Source organism: Lipotes vexillifer, unplaced genomic scaffold (assembly GCF_000442215.2).
Source record: "Lipotes vexillifer unplaced genomic scaffold, Lipotes_vexillifer_v1.1 scaffold311, whole genome shotgun sequence".
Taxonomy (NCBI): domain Eukaryota; kingdom Metazoa; phylum Chordata; class Mammalia; order Artiodactyla; family Lipotidae; genus Lipotes; species Lipotes vexillifer.
In genome coordinates, this window is record NW_006791012.1 from 7,125,598 (window position 1) to 7,147,068 (window position 21,471).

At 35.1% G+C, this 21,471-nt stretch overlaps 1 protein-coding gene across 1 annotated transcript in view; it reads left to right on the forward strand.

The window, feature by feature from the left end:
- Positions 1-21,471, forward strand: part of USP34 (ubiquitin specific peptidase 34) — a 235,931-nt gene that overhangs the window by 168,543 nt on the left and 45,917 nt on the right. Inside the window, 10 exon segments of the mRNA XM_007464137.1 lie at positions 3,602-3,785; positions 7,969-8,129; positions 11,194-11,259; positions 12,833-12,979; positions 13,068-13,124; positions 13,217-13,294; positions 13,668-13,762; positions 15,295-15,467; positions 18,112-18,265; positions 19,352-19,430. Coding sequence (XP_007464199.1) covers positions 3,602-3,785; positions 7,969-8,129; positions 11,194-11,259; positions 12,833-12,979; positions 13,068-13,124; positions 13,217-13,294; positions 13,668-13,762; positions 15,295-15,467; positions 18,112-18,265; positions 19,352-19,430 — 1,194 coding nt within the window.

A 21,471-nucleotide genomic window follows, 5' to 3' on the forward strand; every position in this document is an offset into this window, starting at 1 on the left:
ATTTGTTCAGCAGGTAATTATTGAGAAGTTTGCCTTATGCAAAATTCGTATGTACCTTCACAAATAATATCATGACTGCTCATGATATTTGTAATTCATGGTAAAAAATAAGAGCCATTAAGGGATACGATCAGAGGTATGGAAGATCAGATAGTATTGACGGGATTAGGAAAGGCTTTGAAGAAGATAAAGCTTTTGTAACCAGGATAAAGTCCTTAAGTAGAAAAGTAAGGGAAACATTTAAGTCACAGAAAAGAGTATGAATGAAAAATCAGTCCTAGGAAACCACTGAGTATGTGCAGGCTATTGAATGATAAGTTCAATTTGGCTTGAGCTTGAGGAAATATAGAGGAGGTAATTTGGGGAAACTAGGTGGCCATCTGTTGTGGTCACAGGAGGTTTTTTGTTTGTTTGTTTGTTCGTTCGCGGTACGGGCCTCTCACTGTTGTGGCCTCTCTCGTTGCGGAGCACAGGCTCCAGACACACAGGCTCAGCGGCCATGGCTCACGGGCCTAGCCGTTCCGCGGCATGTGGGATCTTCCCGGACCGGGGCACGAACCCGTGTTCCCTGCATCGGCAGGCGGACTCTCAACCACTGCACCACCAGGGAAGCCCCAGGAGGTTATTTTTATATGTACAATAAAATAAAAGCATTATTTTTATAATTTAAAAGGGGGGCCTTTCAAGTTTTTGATCAAATAATGTCAGAAATATGCTTTAACAGAATAAATCTGGTAATAGATTGAGAGGCAGCATACTTTTTCAAACTTTTTTTGAAGTGGTCTTCAAACATTTATTGCTCACATATTCTTTAAAGAATTTTGGAAAACCTAGGTGTCCTGTCACAGATTTTTTAATTTTAAGAAATTTCTAGATGTTTTTCAAGTTTAAGTATTTTTTTAAATTGAAGTTGATGTAGAATATATAAGTTACAGGTGAACATCATAGTGATTCACAATTTTTAAAAGTTATACTCCATTTAGAAAAGAAGAGAAAAGGAAAAAAACATTAAAGTTTATTTGCTTTGGTTGAGAACAATGAGTCCAAAAAGATCTTTAAAAATAGCACTTACAGAAAAAAAAATACATAAAAGTTATACTCCATTTATAGTCATTATAAAATATTGGCTACAATTCCTGCATTGTACAGTTTATCCTAGCTTCCAGAGTATTGTTGAAATTGATAAAAATAGTTATTTCCTATGACTACATGATGTTGTCTTAAATTTCTTCCATATTTAATTATCATTACATTACATGTATTTGGACATGGGCAATCAAAGCAATGTAAATAGACTGAATTTTGCCAAGTAAGTATGAAACATTAAAAATGAAATTTTATTGAAATTATGCATTAACAAGAAGGGTATGTGGCCTTTAAAATTAATTCATATAGTTGTAGATGGATATTCCTTATTAAGCTAGAATGACCATGTATTCATTCTCTTCCTACTTTATATTTCTATAGATAGAAGTTGTGAGAAACCTTGTTTCACATTGTTTTACAGTGAGAAACCACAGTGAGAAACCGTGTTTACATACTGTTTACAGTAGGAATGTTTTGTTTTAACAATGTTATTTAACTCTTTGAATTTCTTCTGAATTACATGTCAAAGATCACACTCTATCATCAGAAATTATTTTTAATATTCTCTCAGGTATCAGTTTGAGGTTCTTCTTTCTGTGAAGTATACTAAAATGGCTGTACCATTATTTATCAAATGGATATGTTAATATATATGTTACTCTTTCACTTAAGGACACCTGCTTTCCTGGTAAACTCAGAGTGAGGAAAATAAAAATATTGTTCATTTCAGCAAGATTTTACCAATCCTAATGTTTCAATAAAATATTTTTATCACAGGCTTTAAATATATTTTGTCAAAACTTTGGAGCTATGGTTATTTAGCTCATTCACTTTTCTAGATCTAAACTGATTAGCAAAGATAGTTCATTGTTAAACTAGTTATTTGCTAATTCTATTTCTGTTTGAGTGAGTGACTTTATTTTCCAGTTCATGTAAATATGTTACTCTGTGTCTCCAAGACAGTCATCTCACCTCTGAATTATAGAATAGACAAGACATAATCTTACTGTCAGTCTGTCAACTATATAAAATAAGCCTCTATTCACCTTTAGTATTTCTTAGCCAAATGTACCTTTCTTTGCCAAGTCAGGAACTATGCACTGTACTTTATTTGACAGTAGTGAGATGGAGGAGGTGAGGTCATTAATGGGAAAATATTCTGAATTGTCCTTCATTTGGTACCTGTGTCAGAGGTTTCCTAGACCACTCCCAGATTCACTGATTCACTGGAAGGACTCAAACACTCAGCGTGTAATTGTATCCATGACAAAGTTTTATTACAGCAAAATAATAGAAAATGAAATCAGCAAAAGAAAAAGCATGGGGCCAAGTGTGGTGAAATGAGGTACGCCCTTCTGAGAGTCCCCTCTCAGTGGGGTTGCATAGGACGTGCTTAATTCCCCCAGCAATGAGTGTGACAACATGTGTGAGGTGTTGTCTACCAGGGATGCTCTCTTCAGCCTAGGAGTCCAGAGGTTTTATCAGGGGGTGAGTCATGTAGGCACATAGTACCTGCATAACTGACCACAGTCAATGAAATTCCAGACTCCCAGATAGAAAGCAGGTATTCTGCATAAACGAAATACAAATTGGTACAGTGAGCCACTTTTATCACTTACGGAAAGTTTTATAACAGAGGAGGGAACTGTTGACCATTCAGGTGTTCAGGTGACAGCCAGGAGCCAACTTTACAATGTAGCCTTTCCAAGGATAGCAGAGTCTCGGTCTTAACAATATTACCTCTTTTCTATACAGTACCCCAGGAGGTTCTATACCCCAGAACAATGTACTGTTGTAGTACTTGCGATTGAGATGGGTGAGGGAGATAACTTTCTTTGGAATAGTAGCAAAGGACCAATTAAAGAACAAGTGGGAAAGGTGGCCCTTTCTCAGGCAGATTAAATTTAGGGAAAAGTATATCTAGAATGGTAAAGCCTTGCATCTCAGTTTGAAGTTAAGAGCTTGGTGTTTTAAATCCTTAGTATAGCACCTGCCAAATCTGATTCCAGGCGAGATGCTTAACCTTTTTTGTTTGTTTTGTTTTGAGGCCTTTGAATAGTATCTGGCACTTCTGAGTGCTCATTATGGGTAAGTTGCTGCTTTGGCTGCTCCTGCTATTTTAATTATTAGAGTGAAGTAAGGAGAAACTTAAGTAACTGCAGAGGCATTCAAGATAGGGAGTAATGAGTCCTGAACTAACACGTTTGGTCACTGAATGGAGTGGAAAATAATAGCACTGTAGATGTGACTCTAAGAATGAGCTATAAGGTATCAAGAGGGAGAGAAGAGTGAAGGTGAAGCTCCTTCTCCCATTCCATTTTCCCTAAGAGAAATGAACATTGGGAATACTTTCAGATGATGGTATATGATGCTCCTTTAAGTTTTTAAACAGTCTTTTAATAAATTGTAGATTGTCATATAGTCCATTTTATTCTATGTAACTTATTAATTTTATTTGGAATATAGTTAATTTCCAAGTTTAGATAATATACTTGGTCTTTCTTTTTTTTTCCAGGAATTTTTAAGAGATATCTTCAATCTCCTGTTTTTGTTGCCTAGTCTAAAAGATAGACAACAGCCAAAGTGCAAATCCCATTCTTCGAGAGCTGCTGCTTACGATTTGTTAGTGGAGATGGTAAAGGGATCTGTCGAAAACTACAGATTAATACATAACTGGGTTATGGCACAACACATGCAGTGTGAGCATTCTTCTTTTCCTTTAACCTTTCTAAATTTCGTTTGTAGAAATGAGATTTTGGAGGGCATGATTTAAAGAAAGAATTGACCGTTCATACATTTTAACATTATAAACTTGTTGCTAGGACATTCTGAAGTTAAAAAGTAAACATTAGTTTTTGGGAAAAAAACAGTTGTGATGGACTTTTTAGAGATATGTGAAATACTTTGGCATTTTGGGGTTAAATAATTTAGTGCCAAGTAAAGACAAGTTTTGGCAGTCCTTTGAATATTTAGGAATAAATTAGTTTTACTATGTGTTCTTACCAATTTTTAAAATTACCATATGTTTTATGTATATGAACTAAATAAGTAATAGATGTAGTGGCTGTTAATGAAAGCAGAATATATTATGTTTAATAGTTTGTTTGGGGGGGCATCCTTTCCTCCCTCTTTCTTCAGCAGCTCATGCACCTTATAAATGGGACTACTGGCCTCATGAAGATGTCCGTGCTGAGTGTAGATTTGTTGGCCTGACTAACCTTGGAGCTACTTGTTACTTGGCTTCTACTATTCAGCAGCTTTACATGATACCCGGAGGTTATTTTTATATGTACAATAAAATAAAAGCATTATTTTTATAATTTAAAAGGGGGGCCTTTCAAGTTTTTGATCAAATAATGTCAGAAATATGCTTTAACAGAATAAATCTGGTAATAGATTGAGAGGCAGCATACTTTTTCAAACTTTTTTTGAAGTGGTCTTCAAACATTTATTGCTCACATATTCTTTAAAGAATTTTGGAAAACCTAGGTGTCCTGTCACAGATTTTTTAATTTTAAGAAATTTCTAGATGTTTTTCAAGTTTAAGTATTTTTTTAAATTGAAGTTGATGTAGAATATATAAGTTACAGGTGAACATCATAGTGATTCACAATTTTTAAAAGTTATACTCCATTTAGAAAAGAAGAGAAAAGGAAAAAAACATTAAAGTTTATTTGCTTTGGTTGAGAACAATGAGTCCAAAAAGATCTTTAAAAATAGCACTTACAGAAAAAAAAATACATAAAAGTTATACTCCATTTATAGTCATTATAAAATATTGGCTACAATTCCTGCATTGTACAGTTTATCCTAGCTTCCAGAGTATTGTTGAAATTGATAAAAATAGTTATTTCCTATGACTACATGATGTTGTCTTAAATTTCTTCCATATTTAATTATCATTACATTACATGTATTTGGACATGGGCAATCAAAGCAATGTAAATAGACTGAATTTTGCCAAGTAAGTATGAAACATTAAAAATGAAATTTTATTGAAATTATGCATTAACAAGAAGGGTATGTGGCCTTTAAAATTAATTCATATAGTTGTAGATGGATATTCCTTATTAAGCTAGAATGACCATGTATTCATTCTCTTCCTACTTTATATTTCTATAGATAGAAGTTGTGAGAAACCTTGTTTCACATTGTTTTACAGTGAGAAACCACAGTGAGAAACCGTGTTTACATACTGTTTACAGTAGGAATGTTTTGTTTTAACAATGTTATTTAACTCTTTGAATTTCTTCTGAATTACATGTCAAAGATCACACTCTATCATCAGAAATTATTTTTAATATTCTCTCAGGTATCAGTTTGAGGTTCTTCTTTCTGTGAAGTATACTAAAATGGCTGTACCATTATTTATCAAATGGATATGTTAATATATATGTTACTCTTTCACTTAAGGACACCTGCTTTCCTGGTAAACTCAGAGTGAGGAAAATAAAAATATTGTTCATTTCAGCAAGATTTTACCAATCCTAATGTTTCAATAAAATATTTTTATCACAGGCTTTAAATATATTTTGTCAAAACTTTGGAGCTATGGTTATTTAGCTCATTCACTTTTCTAGATCTAAACTGATTAGCAAAGATAGTTCATTGTTAAACTAGTTATTTGCTAATTCTATTTCTGTTTGAGTGAGTGACTTTATTTTCCAGTTCATGTAAATATGTTACTCTGTGTCTCCAAGACAGTCATCTCACCTCTGAATTATAGAATAGACAAGACATAATCTTACTGTCAGTCTGTCAACTATATAAAATAAGCCTCTATTCACCTTTAGTATTTCTTAGCCAAATGTACCTTTCTTTGCCAAGTCAGGAACTATGCACTGTACTTTATTTGACAGTAGTGAGATGGAGGAGGTGAGGTCATTAATGGGAAAATATTCTGAATTGTCCTTCATTTGGTACCTGTGTCAGAGGTTTCCTAGACCACTCCCAGATTCACTGATTCACTGGAAGGACTCAAACACTCAGCGTGTAATTGTATCCATGACAAAGTTTTATTACAGCAAAATAATAGAAAATGAAATCAGCAAAAGAAAAAGCATGGGGCCAAGTGTGGTGAAATGAGGTACGCCCTTCTGAGAGTCCCCTCTCAGTGGGGTTGCATAGGACGTGCTTAATTCCCCCAGCAATGAGTGTGACAACATGTGTGAGGTGTTGTCTACCAGGGATGCTCTCTTCAGCCTAGGAGTCCAGAGGTTTTATCAGGGGGTGAGTCATGTAGGCACATAGTACCTGCATAACTGACCACAGTCAATGAAATTCCAGACTCCCAGATAGAAAGCAGGTATTCTGCATAAACGAAATACAAATTGGTACAGTGAGCCACTTTTATCACTTACGGAAAGTTTTATAACAGAGGAGGGAACTGTTGACCATTCAGGTGTTCAGGTGACAGCCAGGAGCCAACTTTACAATGTAGCCTTTCCAAGGATAGCAGAGTCTCGGTCTTAACAATATTACCTCTTTTCTATACAGTACCCCAGGAGGTTCTATACCCCAGAACAATGTACTGTTGTAGTACTTGCGATTGAGATGGGTGAGGGAGATAACTTTCTTTGGAATAGTAGCAAAGGACCAATTAAAGAACAAGTGGGAAAGGTGGCCCTTTCTCAGGCAGATTAAATTTAGGGAAAAGTATATCTAGAATGGTAAAGCCTTGCATCTCAGTTTGAAGTTAAGAGCTTGGTGTTTTAAATCCTTAGTATAGCACCTGCCAAATCTGATTCCAGGCGAGATGCTTAACCTTTTTTGTTTGTTTTGTTTTGAGGCCTTTGAATAGTATCTGGCACTTCTGAGTGCTCATTATGGGTAAGTTGCTGCTTTGGCTGCTCCTGCTATTTTAATTATTAGAGTGAAGTAAGGAGAAACTTAAGTAACTGCAGAGGCATTCAAGATAGGGAGTAATGAGTCCTGAACTAACACGTTTGGTCACTGAATGGAGTGGAAAATAATAGCACTGTAGATGTGACTCTAAGAATGAGCTATAAGGTATCAAGAGGGAGAGAAGAGTGAAGGTGAAGCTCCTTCTCCCATTCCATTTTCCCTAAGAGAAATGAACATTGGGAATACTTTCAGATGATGGTATATGATGCTCCTTTAAGTTTTTAAACAGTCTTTTAATAAATTGTAGATTGTCATATAGTCCATTTTATTCTATGTAACTTATTAATTTTATTTGGAATATAGTTAATTTCCAAGTTTAGATAATATACTTGGTCTTTCTTTTTTTTTCCAGGAATTTTTAAGAGATATCTTCAATCTCCTGTTTTTGTTGCCTAGTCTAAAAGATAGACAACAGCCAAAGTGCAAATCCCATTCTTCGAGAGCTGCTGCTTACGATTTGTTAGTGGAGATGGTAAAGGGATCTGTCGAAAACTACAGATTAATACATAACTGGGTTATGGCACAACACATGCAGTGTGAGCATTCTTCTTTTCCTTTAACCTTTCTAAATTTCGTTTGTAGAAATGAGATTTTGGAGGGCATGATTTAAAGAAAGAATTGACCGTTCATACATTTTAACATTATAAACTTGTTGCTAGGACATTCTGAAGTTAAAAAGTAAACATTAGTTTTTGGGAAAAAAACAGTTGTGATGGACTTTTTAGAGATATGTGAAATACTTTGGCATTTTGGGGTTAAATAATTTAGTGCCAAGTAAAGACAAGTTTTGGCAGTCCTTTGAATATTTAGGAATAAATTAGTTTTACTATGTGTTCTTACCAATTTTTAAAATTACCATATGTTTTATGTATATGAACTAAATAAGTAATAGATGTAGTGGCTGTTAATGAAAGCAGAATATATTATGTTTAATAGTTTGTTTGGGGGGGCATCCTTTCCTCCCTCTTTCTTCAGCAGCTCATGCACCTTATAAATGGGACTACTGGCCTCATGAAGATGTCCGTGCTGAGTGTAGATTTGTTGGCCTGACTAACCTTGGAGCTACTTGTTACTTGGCTTCTACTATTCAGCAGCTTTACATGATACCCGAGGCAAGACAGGCTGTCTTCACTGCTAAGGTATAGTTTTCCTTACTTTAAAAATTAAAACTATAGGGACTTCCCTGGTGGTGCAGTGGTTAAGAATCCGCCTGCCAATGCAGGGGACACGGGTTCGATCCCTGGTCCAGGAAGATCCCACATGCCGCGGAGCAACTAAGCCTGTGCACCGCAACTTCTGAGTGTGTGCTCTGGAGCCTGTGAGCCACAACTACTGAGCCCGCACGCCACAACTCCTGAAGCCCAAGTGCTCTAGGGCCTGCATGCCGCAACTACTGAGCCTGCGCGCTGCAGCTCCTAAAGCCTGCGTGCCTAGAGCCCGTGCTCCGCAACAAGAGAAGCCACCGCACTGAGAAGCCTGCACACTGCAATGACGAGTAGTCCCCACTCGCTGCAACTAGAGAAAGCATGCATGCAGCAGTGAAGACCCAACACAGCCAAAAAAAAAATTAAAACTATAAAACAAAATTTTAAAACTTTGTTGATAAATCTTGATTCAATTTAGTAAAATATTGTTTGAGAAAATAATTTGAGTTAAAATTGACAAACTTTGGGCTTCCCTGGTGGTGAAGTGGTTAAGAATCCACCTGCCATTGCAAGGGACACGGGTTCGAGCCCTGGTCCGGGAAGATCCTACATGCCGCAGAGCGACTAAGCTCTTGCACCACAAATACTGAGCCTGCGCTCTAGAGCCTGTGTGCCACAACTACTGAAGCTCACACACCTAGATCCCATGCTCCGCCACAGGATAAGTCACTGCAATTAGAAACCCACGGACCAAAACAAAGAGTAGCTCCAACTCGCTGCAACTAGAGAAAGCCCATGCACAGCAGCAAAGACCCAATGCAGCTAAAAATAAATAAAATTAAATTAAATTTAAAAAATTTTTTGACAAAATTTGATACTACTAGCTAGCATGTATATTTTAATTATTTTTACATTTCAATTGATTACTCCAAACACCATAGTATAATTTCTTTATTTATCAAAGGAAAACACAGTTGTAGAATATACACACTCAGTGTATCAAATGAACACGATATTTTCAGTAAAAATAAATGCAAATTTTAATTATATAGAAAATAAGCAAAGCCTAAAACAAAGTAGGAAATTAGTACCAGAATCACTGAACTTATGTATCCTAAAGTAAATTTGATTGTGGCCTAGTATATTTGAGTAGGCTTTGCTTATGTTATTTTTGTTAACTTGTGCATTGTAGTTTTCATTTTTTGTTTACCATGGGCTATTTTTTAGTTTGCCTTCTGCACTGCTTTTACAATTTTTTGACAGCCTTTTTTTAAAAAATAAATTTATTTTATTTATTTATTTTTGGCTGCATTGGGTCTTTGTTGCTGCATGCAGGCTTTCTCTAGTTGCAGTGAGCCGGGGCTACTCTTCGTTGTGGTGCGTGGGCTTCTTAGTGCAGTGGCTTCTCGTTGCAGAGCACAGGCTGTAGGCGCACGGGCTTCAGTAGTTGTGGCTCGCGGGCTCTAGAGCACAGGCTCAGTAGTTGTGGCACACAGACTTAGTTGCTCGGCAGCATATGGGATCTTCCCAGACCAGGGCTCGAACCCATGTCCCCTGCATTGGCAGGCGGATTCTTAACCACTGTGCCACCAGGGAAGCCCTGGCAGACTTTCTTTATGCTTGCACTTGGGTTTTTATTTCCTTCCATCATGTCATCTGGATGTCTTTGCATTTTTTCCCCCTTACAGAGTATTGCAATTCTTTATTTATCTTCAGTGAATCCTAAATACGTTTAAGTTATGCTTCAGGGTCTCTAAAGCATACTCAGTATACTCAAGTGGGTTTGTTTTTTGGCTTTAGTTAAATTGATGTTTTTAAGTTGATCATCTAACTGACTATTAGAAATAGTTGAATAATTGATTTCATTTAACATGTGGAAATTTTTGTGACTAAATGTGGTTGCCCCCATCTGTATAATTTTATAGAACCACTTATCAAAGAAGCATGTGTTCAGTGATTTTCTTTTTTAGGTGGTGACTTGACCACAATTTGTAGTGTCTCTTCCTTATATTTAATGATCATCTTTTAGCCATTAGCACTGTCAGGAATTAGTGTGTAGCAACAGAAAAAACAATTAGATGTGCTAACTGTGAATGAGTCTCAGAAATGGTATTTTTGGTTAAAAACTAAATTTAGACTTGTCTTTACATAAGGAATTCTTACAGAATAGAATTATTTTCTTTTCTGATTTTTCACAGAGAGATTAAAGAAAACTACATGTATTTTACTTGTGGTAGAATATACACAATGTAAAATTTATCCTATTAACCATGTATAAGTGTACAGTCCTGCGGTATTAAGTATACTCAGATTGCAACCATCACCACCATCAATCTCCAGAATTTTTTCACCTCCTACAGGTGAAACTGTACCCATTAGATACTTTACTCCCTATTCTCCCTTCACCCATACCCCTTGCATCCATTATTCTACTTCCTGTCTCTATGAATTTGACTACTCTAGGTACCTCATATAAGTGGAATGATACAATATTAGCCCCTTTGTGACTGGCGTATTTCACTTAGCATAATGTCTTCAAGATTCATCCAATTCTTCAAAATTTGAATCTCAATTAATGTCCTTGAATATTTAGAGGACTTTCAAAGATCTTGGCCAGTAGTACCCTGCAGTGTTAAGGATCTGCTGCTCTAGAAAAAAATAAAACTATGACTAGATGAGGGTGAGATGTCATTTGTTAATATAATATACTCTTTAATGTGTGGATTTATTTGTGAAAAGGTGTTTTCTGTTCTTGCAAAATTGCCAGCTTGTAAATGCTTCTGTTCAGCATTGAACCAAAAAGTGCTGATCTGGAAAGCAGTTTTAAGATCTCTTTATTCAGTTTCCTTACATAATAGTGATAGCCATATTTGTATAATGAACAAAGTACTCCAATTTTTAAAATGCTAAAATTGTTAACGAAAAAATACTGTGCTTTTCCTACATATGGCTAAAAGAATGAAAACAGTGTTAAGCACATTGTAATACTTTCTTTTCTAGAATGTCTAATTTACCATCATCAATATGTCTTAATGGAAAGTTTTTTCTTAATTTACAGTATTCTGAAGATATGAAGCACAAGACCACTCTCCTGGAGCTTCAAAAAATGTTTACATACTTAATGGTATGTTTGAGAATTGGGTATGGAAAACTAATTAGATATACCCGTTGACCAAAGGTGAAAACGTTAATTGGAGTTCATTTGTAGTGGCCTGTCCTGACCATATAGTCTTATTTTTCCAATTGACTTCGTCAGTTGCTGATGCTCTTTGTCATAGTGAATTTTAACTGTCATATTTCAGTCATCTACATTTTGTTAATTTATCCTTTGAAGAATTTCTTGTATCTGATCCATTTTTCATCAGAAGGTCACACCTCCCCCCTTAGTGTTAGGGTTTTCCAACTGATTTTTCTTTGTCCTTCTTAATTTCCACCCCCAAAACTATAAAACTAATTAATCTTTAAAAAATAGCAAATCTTAATATATTACTCCCCTAGTTAAAACTCTTCAGTGGTTCTTTATTATGAAAAGAATAGTATTCAGGTTCAGTCAGGATGGCACACATCCCCTGTGATTCTGCCCCTTCCCTTCAACCTCCTTTCTTATCCCTTCTCACATCCAGCCTCACCCTGTAGTAACTGTAAGCCTTTTGAAGCCCATCACCCTTTTGCTTCATCGCTTGTGCAGTTATTTATGCTGCTCCTACTGCCTGTGGCACTCTTCAATAGTACTCTTCTCCATTTTCTTCCATTTCTCATCCTTCAGGAATCAACTTGGTTTTTTTGAGAAAGTCTGTCCTCTAAGAGACCAAAAATTCCACAGAGTATCTCCATGTCACCATAATTCTGTTGTACCCGCACTTGTATTGAAAGTTACTTATCTCACCTGTTAGAATTTGGAGGACAAAGATCTTACCATATTTATTCAAACCATGTATTTCAGCTTGTGAGACTTAATAAATGAGATTTTTTTTTTTTTTTTTTTTTTTTTTTTTTTTGCGGTACGCGGGCCTCTCACTGTTGTGGCCTCTCCTGTTGCGGAGCACAGGCTCCGGACGTGCAAGCTCAGCGGCCATGGCTCACGGGCCCAGCCGCTCCACGACATGTGGGATCTTCCCGGTCTGGGGCACGAACCCATGTCCCCTGCATCGGCAGGCGGACTCTCAACCACTACGCCACCAGGGAAGCCCATAAATGAGATTTTTAACAAAATAAAAAGATTTGTTAGTTATCCCTTGATTCCACTTATAATCTCCTTTTAACAGAGTTGGAACATGCTATTTGAACTGGCAAAGCACTTTTACTGCTATTTTAAACTACTACTAAACCAAGGTTCAGTTGATAGGAGAATTTATGCACCCTGCAAAGGCTTTGTATTTTATGCTTCACAATACAAACCTCCATCCTTTGAATCCCAAATTTCTTCCTAGAAATTCCTAGGCTTAAAAAATAAATATTTCTTAACTTACGGTCATTTAAGCATCTTCTGGCACTGAGACCATTAAACTGAAAAGGCAATGAGAATCAAACAGAAATGAAATAGAAGAGAGCATTTTCATACTTTCTTTGTAGATTTACTACTTGTTTCTTTGTTGTTCATTCAATAACCTTGTGATAATTTTTATTTTTATTTGAGATCTAGATTTATTTGATTGTTTGATAATCCTCCTCCTCACCACCCGCCTTTTCTTTCACAGGAGAGTGAATGCAAAGCATATAATCCTAGACCCTTTTGTAAAACATACACCATGGATAAGCAGCCTCTGAACACTGGGGAGCAGAAAGATATGACAGAGTTTTTTACTGATCTGATTACTAAAATTGAAGAAATGTCTCCAGAACTGGTTAGTACCAGAACACTCAAATTTCTTTGAAATTTTTACAGATTTGCTCATTTTTAAATTACTGACTATTGTTTGTATTTTTTTAAAGAAAAATACTGTCAAAAGTTTGTTTGGAGGTGTAATTACAAACAATGTTGTATCCTTGGTAAGTATTCCTGTTCTTTGCTTTTTTGAAATCTTAATGTATATTTTAGCTTATTATGATAATTTACCGATTTTTGGCTATTGGTTGACTAGGATTGTGAACATGTTAGTCAGACAGCTGAAGAGTTTTACACCGTGAGGTGCCAGGTGGCTGATATGAAGAACATTTATGTGAGTAATGTATATATTTTTAATTTTTTTTCTGCTTTTAACTATTGGTGTGTAGCAGGCTTATGTTTGTTACCTTGAGAGAAAATTAACTTTCACGTTTTCACCTATTTTCTTCTTGTGATGCTACTCAAATAAAAATTAAAGGTAGATCACAAAGCTGATTTTTCCCAATCAAAATTTAAATACTTGTGTTTTTTTTAATGTATTGTAAGATTCAGAGCACCTTGTCAATATTTTTACTAAATTTAAGCATTTGCTTTTTTAAAAAAATGTTTTCCTCTGTGCATTCTGCCCAAATTGTAATTAATGCTTTTTGTATTTTTGCATGCTGTAAACAATAATGTGAAACTCTTAAGTGTGGTTTTATACACAGGAATCTCTTGATGAAGTTACTATTAAAGATACTTTAGAAGGTGACAACATGTATACTTGTTCTCATTGCGGGAAGAAAGTACGAGCTGAAAAAAGGTATGCTTTTGAAACGTAATTTTCGTCATTTGATAAATCATCAAATAGAAGTAAAACACAAACTTAGGATAAATTAATGTTAAACTTTTATGAAAATTATGTGATTAAGGTTATGGTCAGCTGCTTGGAACTCATTCTTATGCAGCACTTATTCATTCAGTTATGCAAGTAAACTTTCAAGCAGTCTTAAATCTTTTCAGATTTTTTTTCCTTTTTATTAAGCAGATACTTACCAAGGTCTATATGATTGCTTAGCTCTCTGCCGTGCACTCAGTGGGGCATGATAAAGAGTATACTCATGAACTGAAGACCTCTGAATCTGTAAAGTGAGAGATTTTTTTTCTTAAGAGCCAGCCATAAGATGCTTGGTTTAGGACAGAGTAGTTGGTTGGGTAAAGATGTTTCAGTCCTACCCATGAACATTGAAATTAGATTGAAAGAGCATCTTATGTAGTTCGTTACTAGGAACTACAAAGGCAGAGAAGTACTCTGGTTAGATTCAGGTCATCTCTTCAGATCTGTTTATATCTTAGTGCATGGTTTCACTGCCCTCCACAAGTCCTTTAGTGATTCTTAGCTGTCAGGGTAAAGTTCATACTCTAACATTACACACAAGACCCTTCATATCTTGACTTCTTTATACTTCATAACCTCATCATTTACCAGTCTCCCAAATAAACAGTAATGATGAATTTTTAGACTTCTTATTCCATCTGCTTGTGACATCTTTCCCCTACCTTCCTTGACTCCCTAAATTTCCTATTTAAAAGAGAAACTAAGCTCTTGGTTTAAACAAATATTGTTTTAAATCCTATATACACTGAAGAATTATTCCCTGAAATTCATATTTTTCATAAATCCAGGTTTTTAAGTATATTTTGTTTAAACTGAAAGTTTTTTTAAACCTGAACTGGCAGTAAGTCATACCGTATGATTTAGGTAATCAATTAGGTAATGTTACTGTTGTGGCTGTAATATGAGGCAACACTCGTTGAACGCTGTTTGCCAGGCAGCATTCTAAAAGTAGTAGGGAGTAGGCACTTTAACTTCCATTTACAAATCAGGAATTAAGCTCTGAGAGGTTAAGTAACTTTTTTAGGGTCATATATCTAGTAAATGATACAGTCAGGCTTTGCAATTCTGTACAAAAATAAATGCTTATTTAAGGTGGAAAAGAAAACTGTGAACCAAAAACCTCCTTGCCTTTGAAATATGATGTGACTCCTTTTTATGCTTCTGTAGCACCTTTCATAGCTTCATCATGGCATATACCATAGTCCCCTGTAGGTTTTTCATTTGTTTTCCTATCTAGACACAGGAAAGTCCTTTCAGAATGGAAAAAGTCATGTAAGAGGGGGATAGATAGATAGATAGGTTGATTGATTGATAGATTTAATAAGAGCATGATTTAGAGTACTGTTTATTATTTACTCTGAATTGAATATTGAAATAAGTGTAGTGTAAATATAATTGATAATAGCTAGAGTACTTCTGAAAGATAATTTTTAACAAATTTTGTTCTTGTCTTTCAGAGCATGTTTTAAGAAATTGCCTCGGATTCTGAGTTTCAATACTATGAGGTATACATTTAATATGGTCACAATGATGAAAGAGAAAGTGAACACACATTTTTCCTTCCCATTACGTTTGGATATGACACCCTATACAGAAGATTTTCTTATGGGGAAGAGTGACAGGAAAGAAGGTAATGGAAAATCTTTCTCTTGCCTATGTTTATTGTAAGTCTTCATGACAAGATAGTCATATTTATAAAGTAGTAATCAACTACACATTTAACAAAATCAAATTGAATCTTATAAAGGAGAATGTTTTTAAAGACAATATGGCATATTCAGTCAGTTGGCCCATAAACGTTTTGTATCTAATCTACTAGGAGTGTGTTCTAGGCACCTTTCCAAGTGAATGAGATAAACATGTTCCTGCCCTTGAAGAACTTAAGTCTATTGGGCATGGCATATATTAAACAAGGAATTATAAACATGAAGTGTTGTCAAATATTGAATGTATCACAGATTGAGGGGAATCAGGGAGGGCTTTCAGGAGAAGGTGACATTTAAGCAGAGCCTGAGTAAGAGTTAGAGTGAGAGGAGTGGAGAAACTCTAGTGGGGGGCAGGGGGCTGATTAGGGGGTTGATGAGATAGGCAAAAGGATGGCAGCCAGATCAGTTTTTTTGTAAGCCATGTTAATAATTTTGATCTTTATTTCAATGTGAAACCATTGGAAAATTTTAAGCAGGGAACTGAGATAACCAGGTGGGATCTTGGAAAAGGTTATTCTGACTATAACAATAGAAATGGATTAGAGGATGATAAAAGGAGTGTGGGGAGGCTGTTATGGTAAACCACAGTAAGAGTAGCACAGATGAATACCAACCAGTAGGGTTGGAGAGAAGCGCATGGCGATAGAGTTAGTAGAACTTGATGATTGAATGAATAAATGAATCGAACAAAGTTATTGAACATCTATCCACTATTTAACTTGCTGTTATAGTAATAGGAATATAGTGACAACAAAGAACAAGGTCTCTGCCCCTATGAAGCTTACAGTTTAGTCAGTCTGCTACTAAGAGGAAGGAGGAGAAGTCAAGAAAGGTTTCTGGCTTGATCAGTTAGGTGAATAGTGGGATCAGTATTTCAGGATCTCAAGAAGGAGGGAGTGTGGTCAGAAGTATTGAATACTAAATAAAGAAAAGGAACAGTTCCAGTAAGACCAGGAGGGAAAATTATCTACACGTTGAAGATCTCTGGTTATCAGACCAATTTAATTTCGGTGTTGCAGTAGGAAGGTGGATTGCAGCGAATTTAAAATGGCACTTGGTTGGTAAGTAGTTACCTCCAAATTGCTGTTATTACGTCCATAAGACCAGTGATTCTGTGTGTATGCCCCAAGGACCATGATGAGGAATGGAAATGGTGAGAGGAGAGAAGAAAGCAGAATAGGGCCAGCTCTTACCTTTTCCATTCTTCTTTAGCCAAGAGAAGTTCCATTTTACATAAGAGTCCTGGCAATGTTTTGTTTGTATAGAAAGTTATGCTGATTTAAATTTTTAAGATTTGAAGAGCCACCATATTATAAGATTTAGGAAAGAGAACCATATTTTAATCTTTATACTGCATTGCCTGGCACTTAATGAGCATCCAGTAAATGTTTTACTCTCACTAATGGGAGCTGAGAGGTATAAACAATGAGTGTGGGCTACTCTTTCAAGAGAAGAACATATCTTTCTTTGAAGAGAGAGGATGGTGACTGTGGCTGTGAGGTGATACAGGGTTAAGGGAGGGAACTTTAAAGTTAGAATTGGAGTATGTTTAGAAGTTGCAGGAAATGAGGCAGAAGAGGTAAGTTTGAAAATAGAGATAAAGTTAAGAAGTTGGCATTGTATATATACATCCTACTTTTTAGAACATTTTCAAACCATTTGTAAAATTATAGCAAGACTGCATAGTAACTGCTTCACTGTATTTTTCATAATGTCTCCATGTGTGGAAATAGCAAAAATTTATGCCAAGATAAAGGAATTTATTAGGACACAAGTGATGCATTCAGAGTCAGATCCTAGTACATCCAAACTCCTCAGCCACTGCTCTGACACTCTCAGCCATTTCCTCCTCTTCACCTAATTGTTGCTTCAATTTTCAGGTTAGACTGTGCACTCAGGTTAACCAAATCTGCTTTCGCTTATTTGCTTCTGATTATACCTTTCCTTTTGTGATGATGGAAATACAGATCGTAAATCATACATCTTCTGGAGTTTTTTCTTAATATCTCTTGTAATAACTTTTCACATTGAAATCTCTGTGGGTGGGAAGTATATGTTTTGTTTATTTTGTTTCTGTCTACATAAAGCTCCTAATACACAGTGTTTTCTATTAACTGGTAAAACAGTTGGAAGCATGCTGCCAGTACGATGCTCCATTTTCCTTAGCATGAGACTAACAGGCATAAATATGTTAATACTTTTCAGATCTTGCGTTTGCCTGCTCCTAATAAAGGTAATACAAAATGCTTCATTCAGGTTTATCTATTTCAAAAGGAAGAGCCAGATTAAGCAAAAAGAATATATTTTACATTTACATATTACATGGAGATTGTCCCTAGTTATACACTGACACATGGTTGTTTTTCCAGTGATTTGTATAAATGTTCCTTAAAATTGTAGGCTATGAATGGTGAATGACTAGCATATAGGATTGTTTTGTACCTATTTGAATATATAAAGTATCTGTGCCTATTTCTGTGCATAAAGTTTAGTATATAAAGTGATTCTAAGATGTCACTGTGTGCAGTTTTCAAAATTATTGCCATTATTTTATGTAAATCATTCCAGGTTTTAAGGAACTCAGTGATCATTCAAAAGACACAGAGAGCTATGAGTATGACTTGATAGGAGTGACTGTTCACACAGGAACAGCAGATGGTGGACACTATTACAGCTTCATTAGAGACATAGTCAATCCACATGCTTATAAAAACAATAAATGGTGAGTTTTAAATATTATTGGGATTTAAAAAAATCTTTTTTCTTCTGTTTTTAAAATATAAGCTTATGATAGTTTTCTTCTTGAGATACGTTTTCGGATTTTAGTTTTCTAAAAACTTTATAGTTGGGAAAGGGGGCACATAAAATGTTTAAATGAAAGCTTTCAAAAGACAATATGAATCTATCCTTAAACTTTATACATCTCCAGACTCTTAAGAATATGATAAATTCTCGCCTAAGAAAAATGAACACACTCAAAGTTTTGCACACAACTTTGGTTTCACAGACAATATTGCACCTTCCAAATCTTACCTACCTGTGTTCACTTATTCCAGAACTGTTTACTGAATGCCTTTTATAGGGTGGTCACAAAGTCCTTATGTATTCCAGTTAGAAAATAACCTGCATACTCCATTTTCTTCACCTTACCTTTCCCTTCTGACACACATTCTTTTTATCATCTTTCATCAAGTTAATGGCTGGAAGTCATTCAGTCAGTCCTTAATAGCTGGTTTTTGGTCCTCGGATGTTGAGTAAAGTCTCATGTATAGAGACTATTGATGTGCTAGACATTGTTCTAAATATTGGGGATATTGCTGTGAACAAAGTGTACATTGGTAAATTGATCTGCACTTAATAGAACAGTTTCGTTCAAATATTTCTCACTCTTTAAACCATCATATCCATGGTATCTTTACTTTTTTTTGTCCATTTGAATATAAATTTTGAAATGGCATCTTTATCGTTGTAAGTTTTCCAAGCTCTTAATGTTTTCTGTCCGATAGCTTTACATGTTAGAAAGTTATGCAAACTTTTTATTCCTTGCTTTTATGAACTCTTTTGTTACTATGAGGTTATAAATAGATCTATCAGATTTTAAGGTGGTTATGACTATGTTGTGAAATTATATTCCCAATTTCTAGTGGATTAGAATTGTCGAAACAAGAGCTTAGTTAGAATTTACCACATATTAATAAGTTTGATCAATATTTGTAATATATTAGAATGTAATCTAAATATTTTAAAAAGAGGCACAATGCAGATATATTACATATATACTTGATCAATACTATATGCTCTGCTTTAGGTATCTTTTTAATGATGCTGAGGTAAAACCTTTTGATTCTGCTCAACTTGCCTCTGAATGTTTTGGTGGAGAGATGACGGTAAGTTTTTTTCAAAAGTTATAAATGGTTCATGACTTTATAAGTGCTTTGCAGTATCATAAAATCCAATAGCAGAGTCATGTAACTTTCTCTTAATTCCTATAATTAAATCTAAAATGTATTTTTTTGTTTGTTTGTTTAGTATAGTTTAGTATGTTTGGAGCATATACCAGACACTGGAAAATATTTTTTTTTTGAAAATATATTTTAAATTACTATTTTTTCAACTGATTAAGAGGGTCTGATTAAGAAGGGTTAAGACTTACAATTGAAAAATAATAGTATAGGAATTGAGTTACATTTCCACAAGACATCATGATTAAATAAGTTGTTTACTTAAATGCTTTGGGATTAGAACAGAAAGAAATTACTCTTTATTGAATAATTACTTTATTAAGTACTTACTATGAGAAATCTTTGACAAGGAAGTTGGCTTAAGCTAAACTTTAAAGATTGTTCCTTTAGTGCTTTCAATAACAGAGGCAACAACCTAGTTATTACTAGTGACAGGATAGAAAAAGATTATCTGTTTTGTAATTATCAGTTAAGATATAAGAAAAGACAATTAGGTTGGAGTAGTGTTATAATAATTTCACTTCTTCATATGCAGTTTACCCTAGTACCAATTTTCTGAAAACTTTAAAAATAGCCTGTTGATTCTCACAAGTCAAGTATTAAAAAGTAATTTCTGTTTCATAAAGAAGCTCAGCCATGTTTATTGTGAAATAACTGGTCACATTCTGGATTTTAATGAAAAGCCTTTCTTAACTGCTCTTTGATGCTCTTACGTACTATTCTGAATAGAAAAGGAAAATTAGACAAATTCCTAACACTTGAAAAATGAGTAGAAGAAGGAAGGAAATAATGAGTTACCATTGAAGCCATAACTAAACCTGTTGCATCTCTAGATGTTATTCCTAGAATATTTCCTCAAAAAAAAAGAAAAGATAAACAGTGCAAAACTCTTCTTTTAAAAGGTAGTTTTTCAGATTGCATGGCCATTTTATTGAGTTTTATATATTTGAAGAGAAATTAAGGGAAAAATTCCATTCACCATTGCAACAAAAAGAATAAAAATCCCTAGGAATAAACCTACCTAAGGAGGTAAAAGACCTGTACTCAGAAAACTGTAAGACACTGATGAAAGGAATCAAAGATGACACAAACAGATGGAGAGATATACCATGTTCTTGGATTGGAAGAATCAATATTGTGAAAATGACTATACTACCCAAAGCAATCTACAGATTCAATGCAATCCCTATCAAACTACCAATGGCATTCTTCACAGAATTAGAACAAAAAAAATCTTAAAATTCATATGGAAACACCAAAGACCCCGAATAGCCAAAGCAATCTTGAGAAAGAAAAATGGAGCTGGAGGAATCAGGCTCCCCAACTTCAAACTATACCAAAAGGTACAGTAATCAAGACAGTATGGTACTGGCACAAAAACAGAAATATAGATCAATGGTACAGGATAGAATGCCCAGAGGTAAACCCAGGCACATATGGGCACCTAATTTATGACAAAGGAGGCAGGAACATACGATGGAGAAAAGACAGCCTCTTCAATAAGTGGTGCTGGGAAAACTGGACAGCTACATGTAAGAGAATGAAATTAGAACACTACCTAACACCATACACACACACAAAAACTCCAAATTGATTAAAGACCTAAATGTAAGGCCAGACACTATAAAACTTTTAGAGGAAAACGTAGGAAAAACACTCTTTGACATAAACCACAACAAGATCTTTCTTGACCCACCTCCTAGAGTAACAGAAATAAAAACAAAAATAAACAAATGGGACTTAATTAAACTTAAAAGCTTTTGCACAGCAAAGGAAACCATAAACAAGATAATAAGACAACCCTCAGAATGGGAGAAAATATTTGCAAATGAAACAACAGGCAAAGGATTAATCTCCAAAATATAAAAACAGCTCATGGAGTTCAATATCAAAAAAAAACAAACAAGGGCTTCCCTGGTGGCGCAGTGCTTGAGAGTCCGCCTGCCGTTGCAGGAGACGCGGGTTC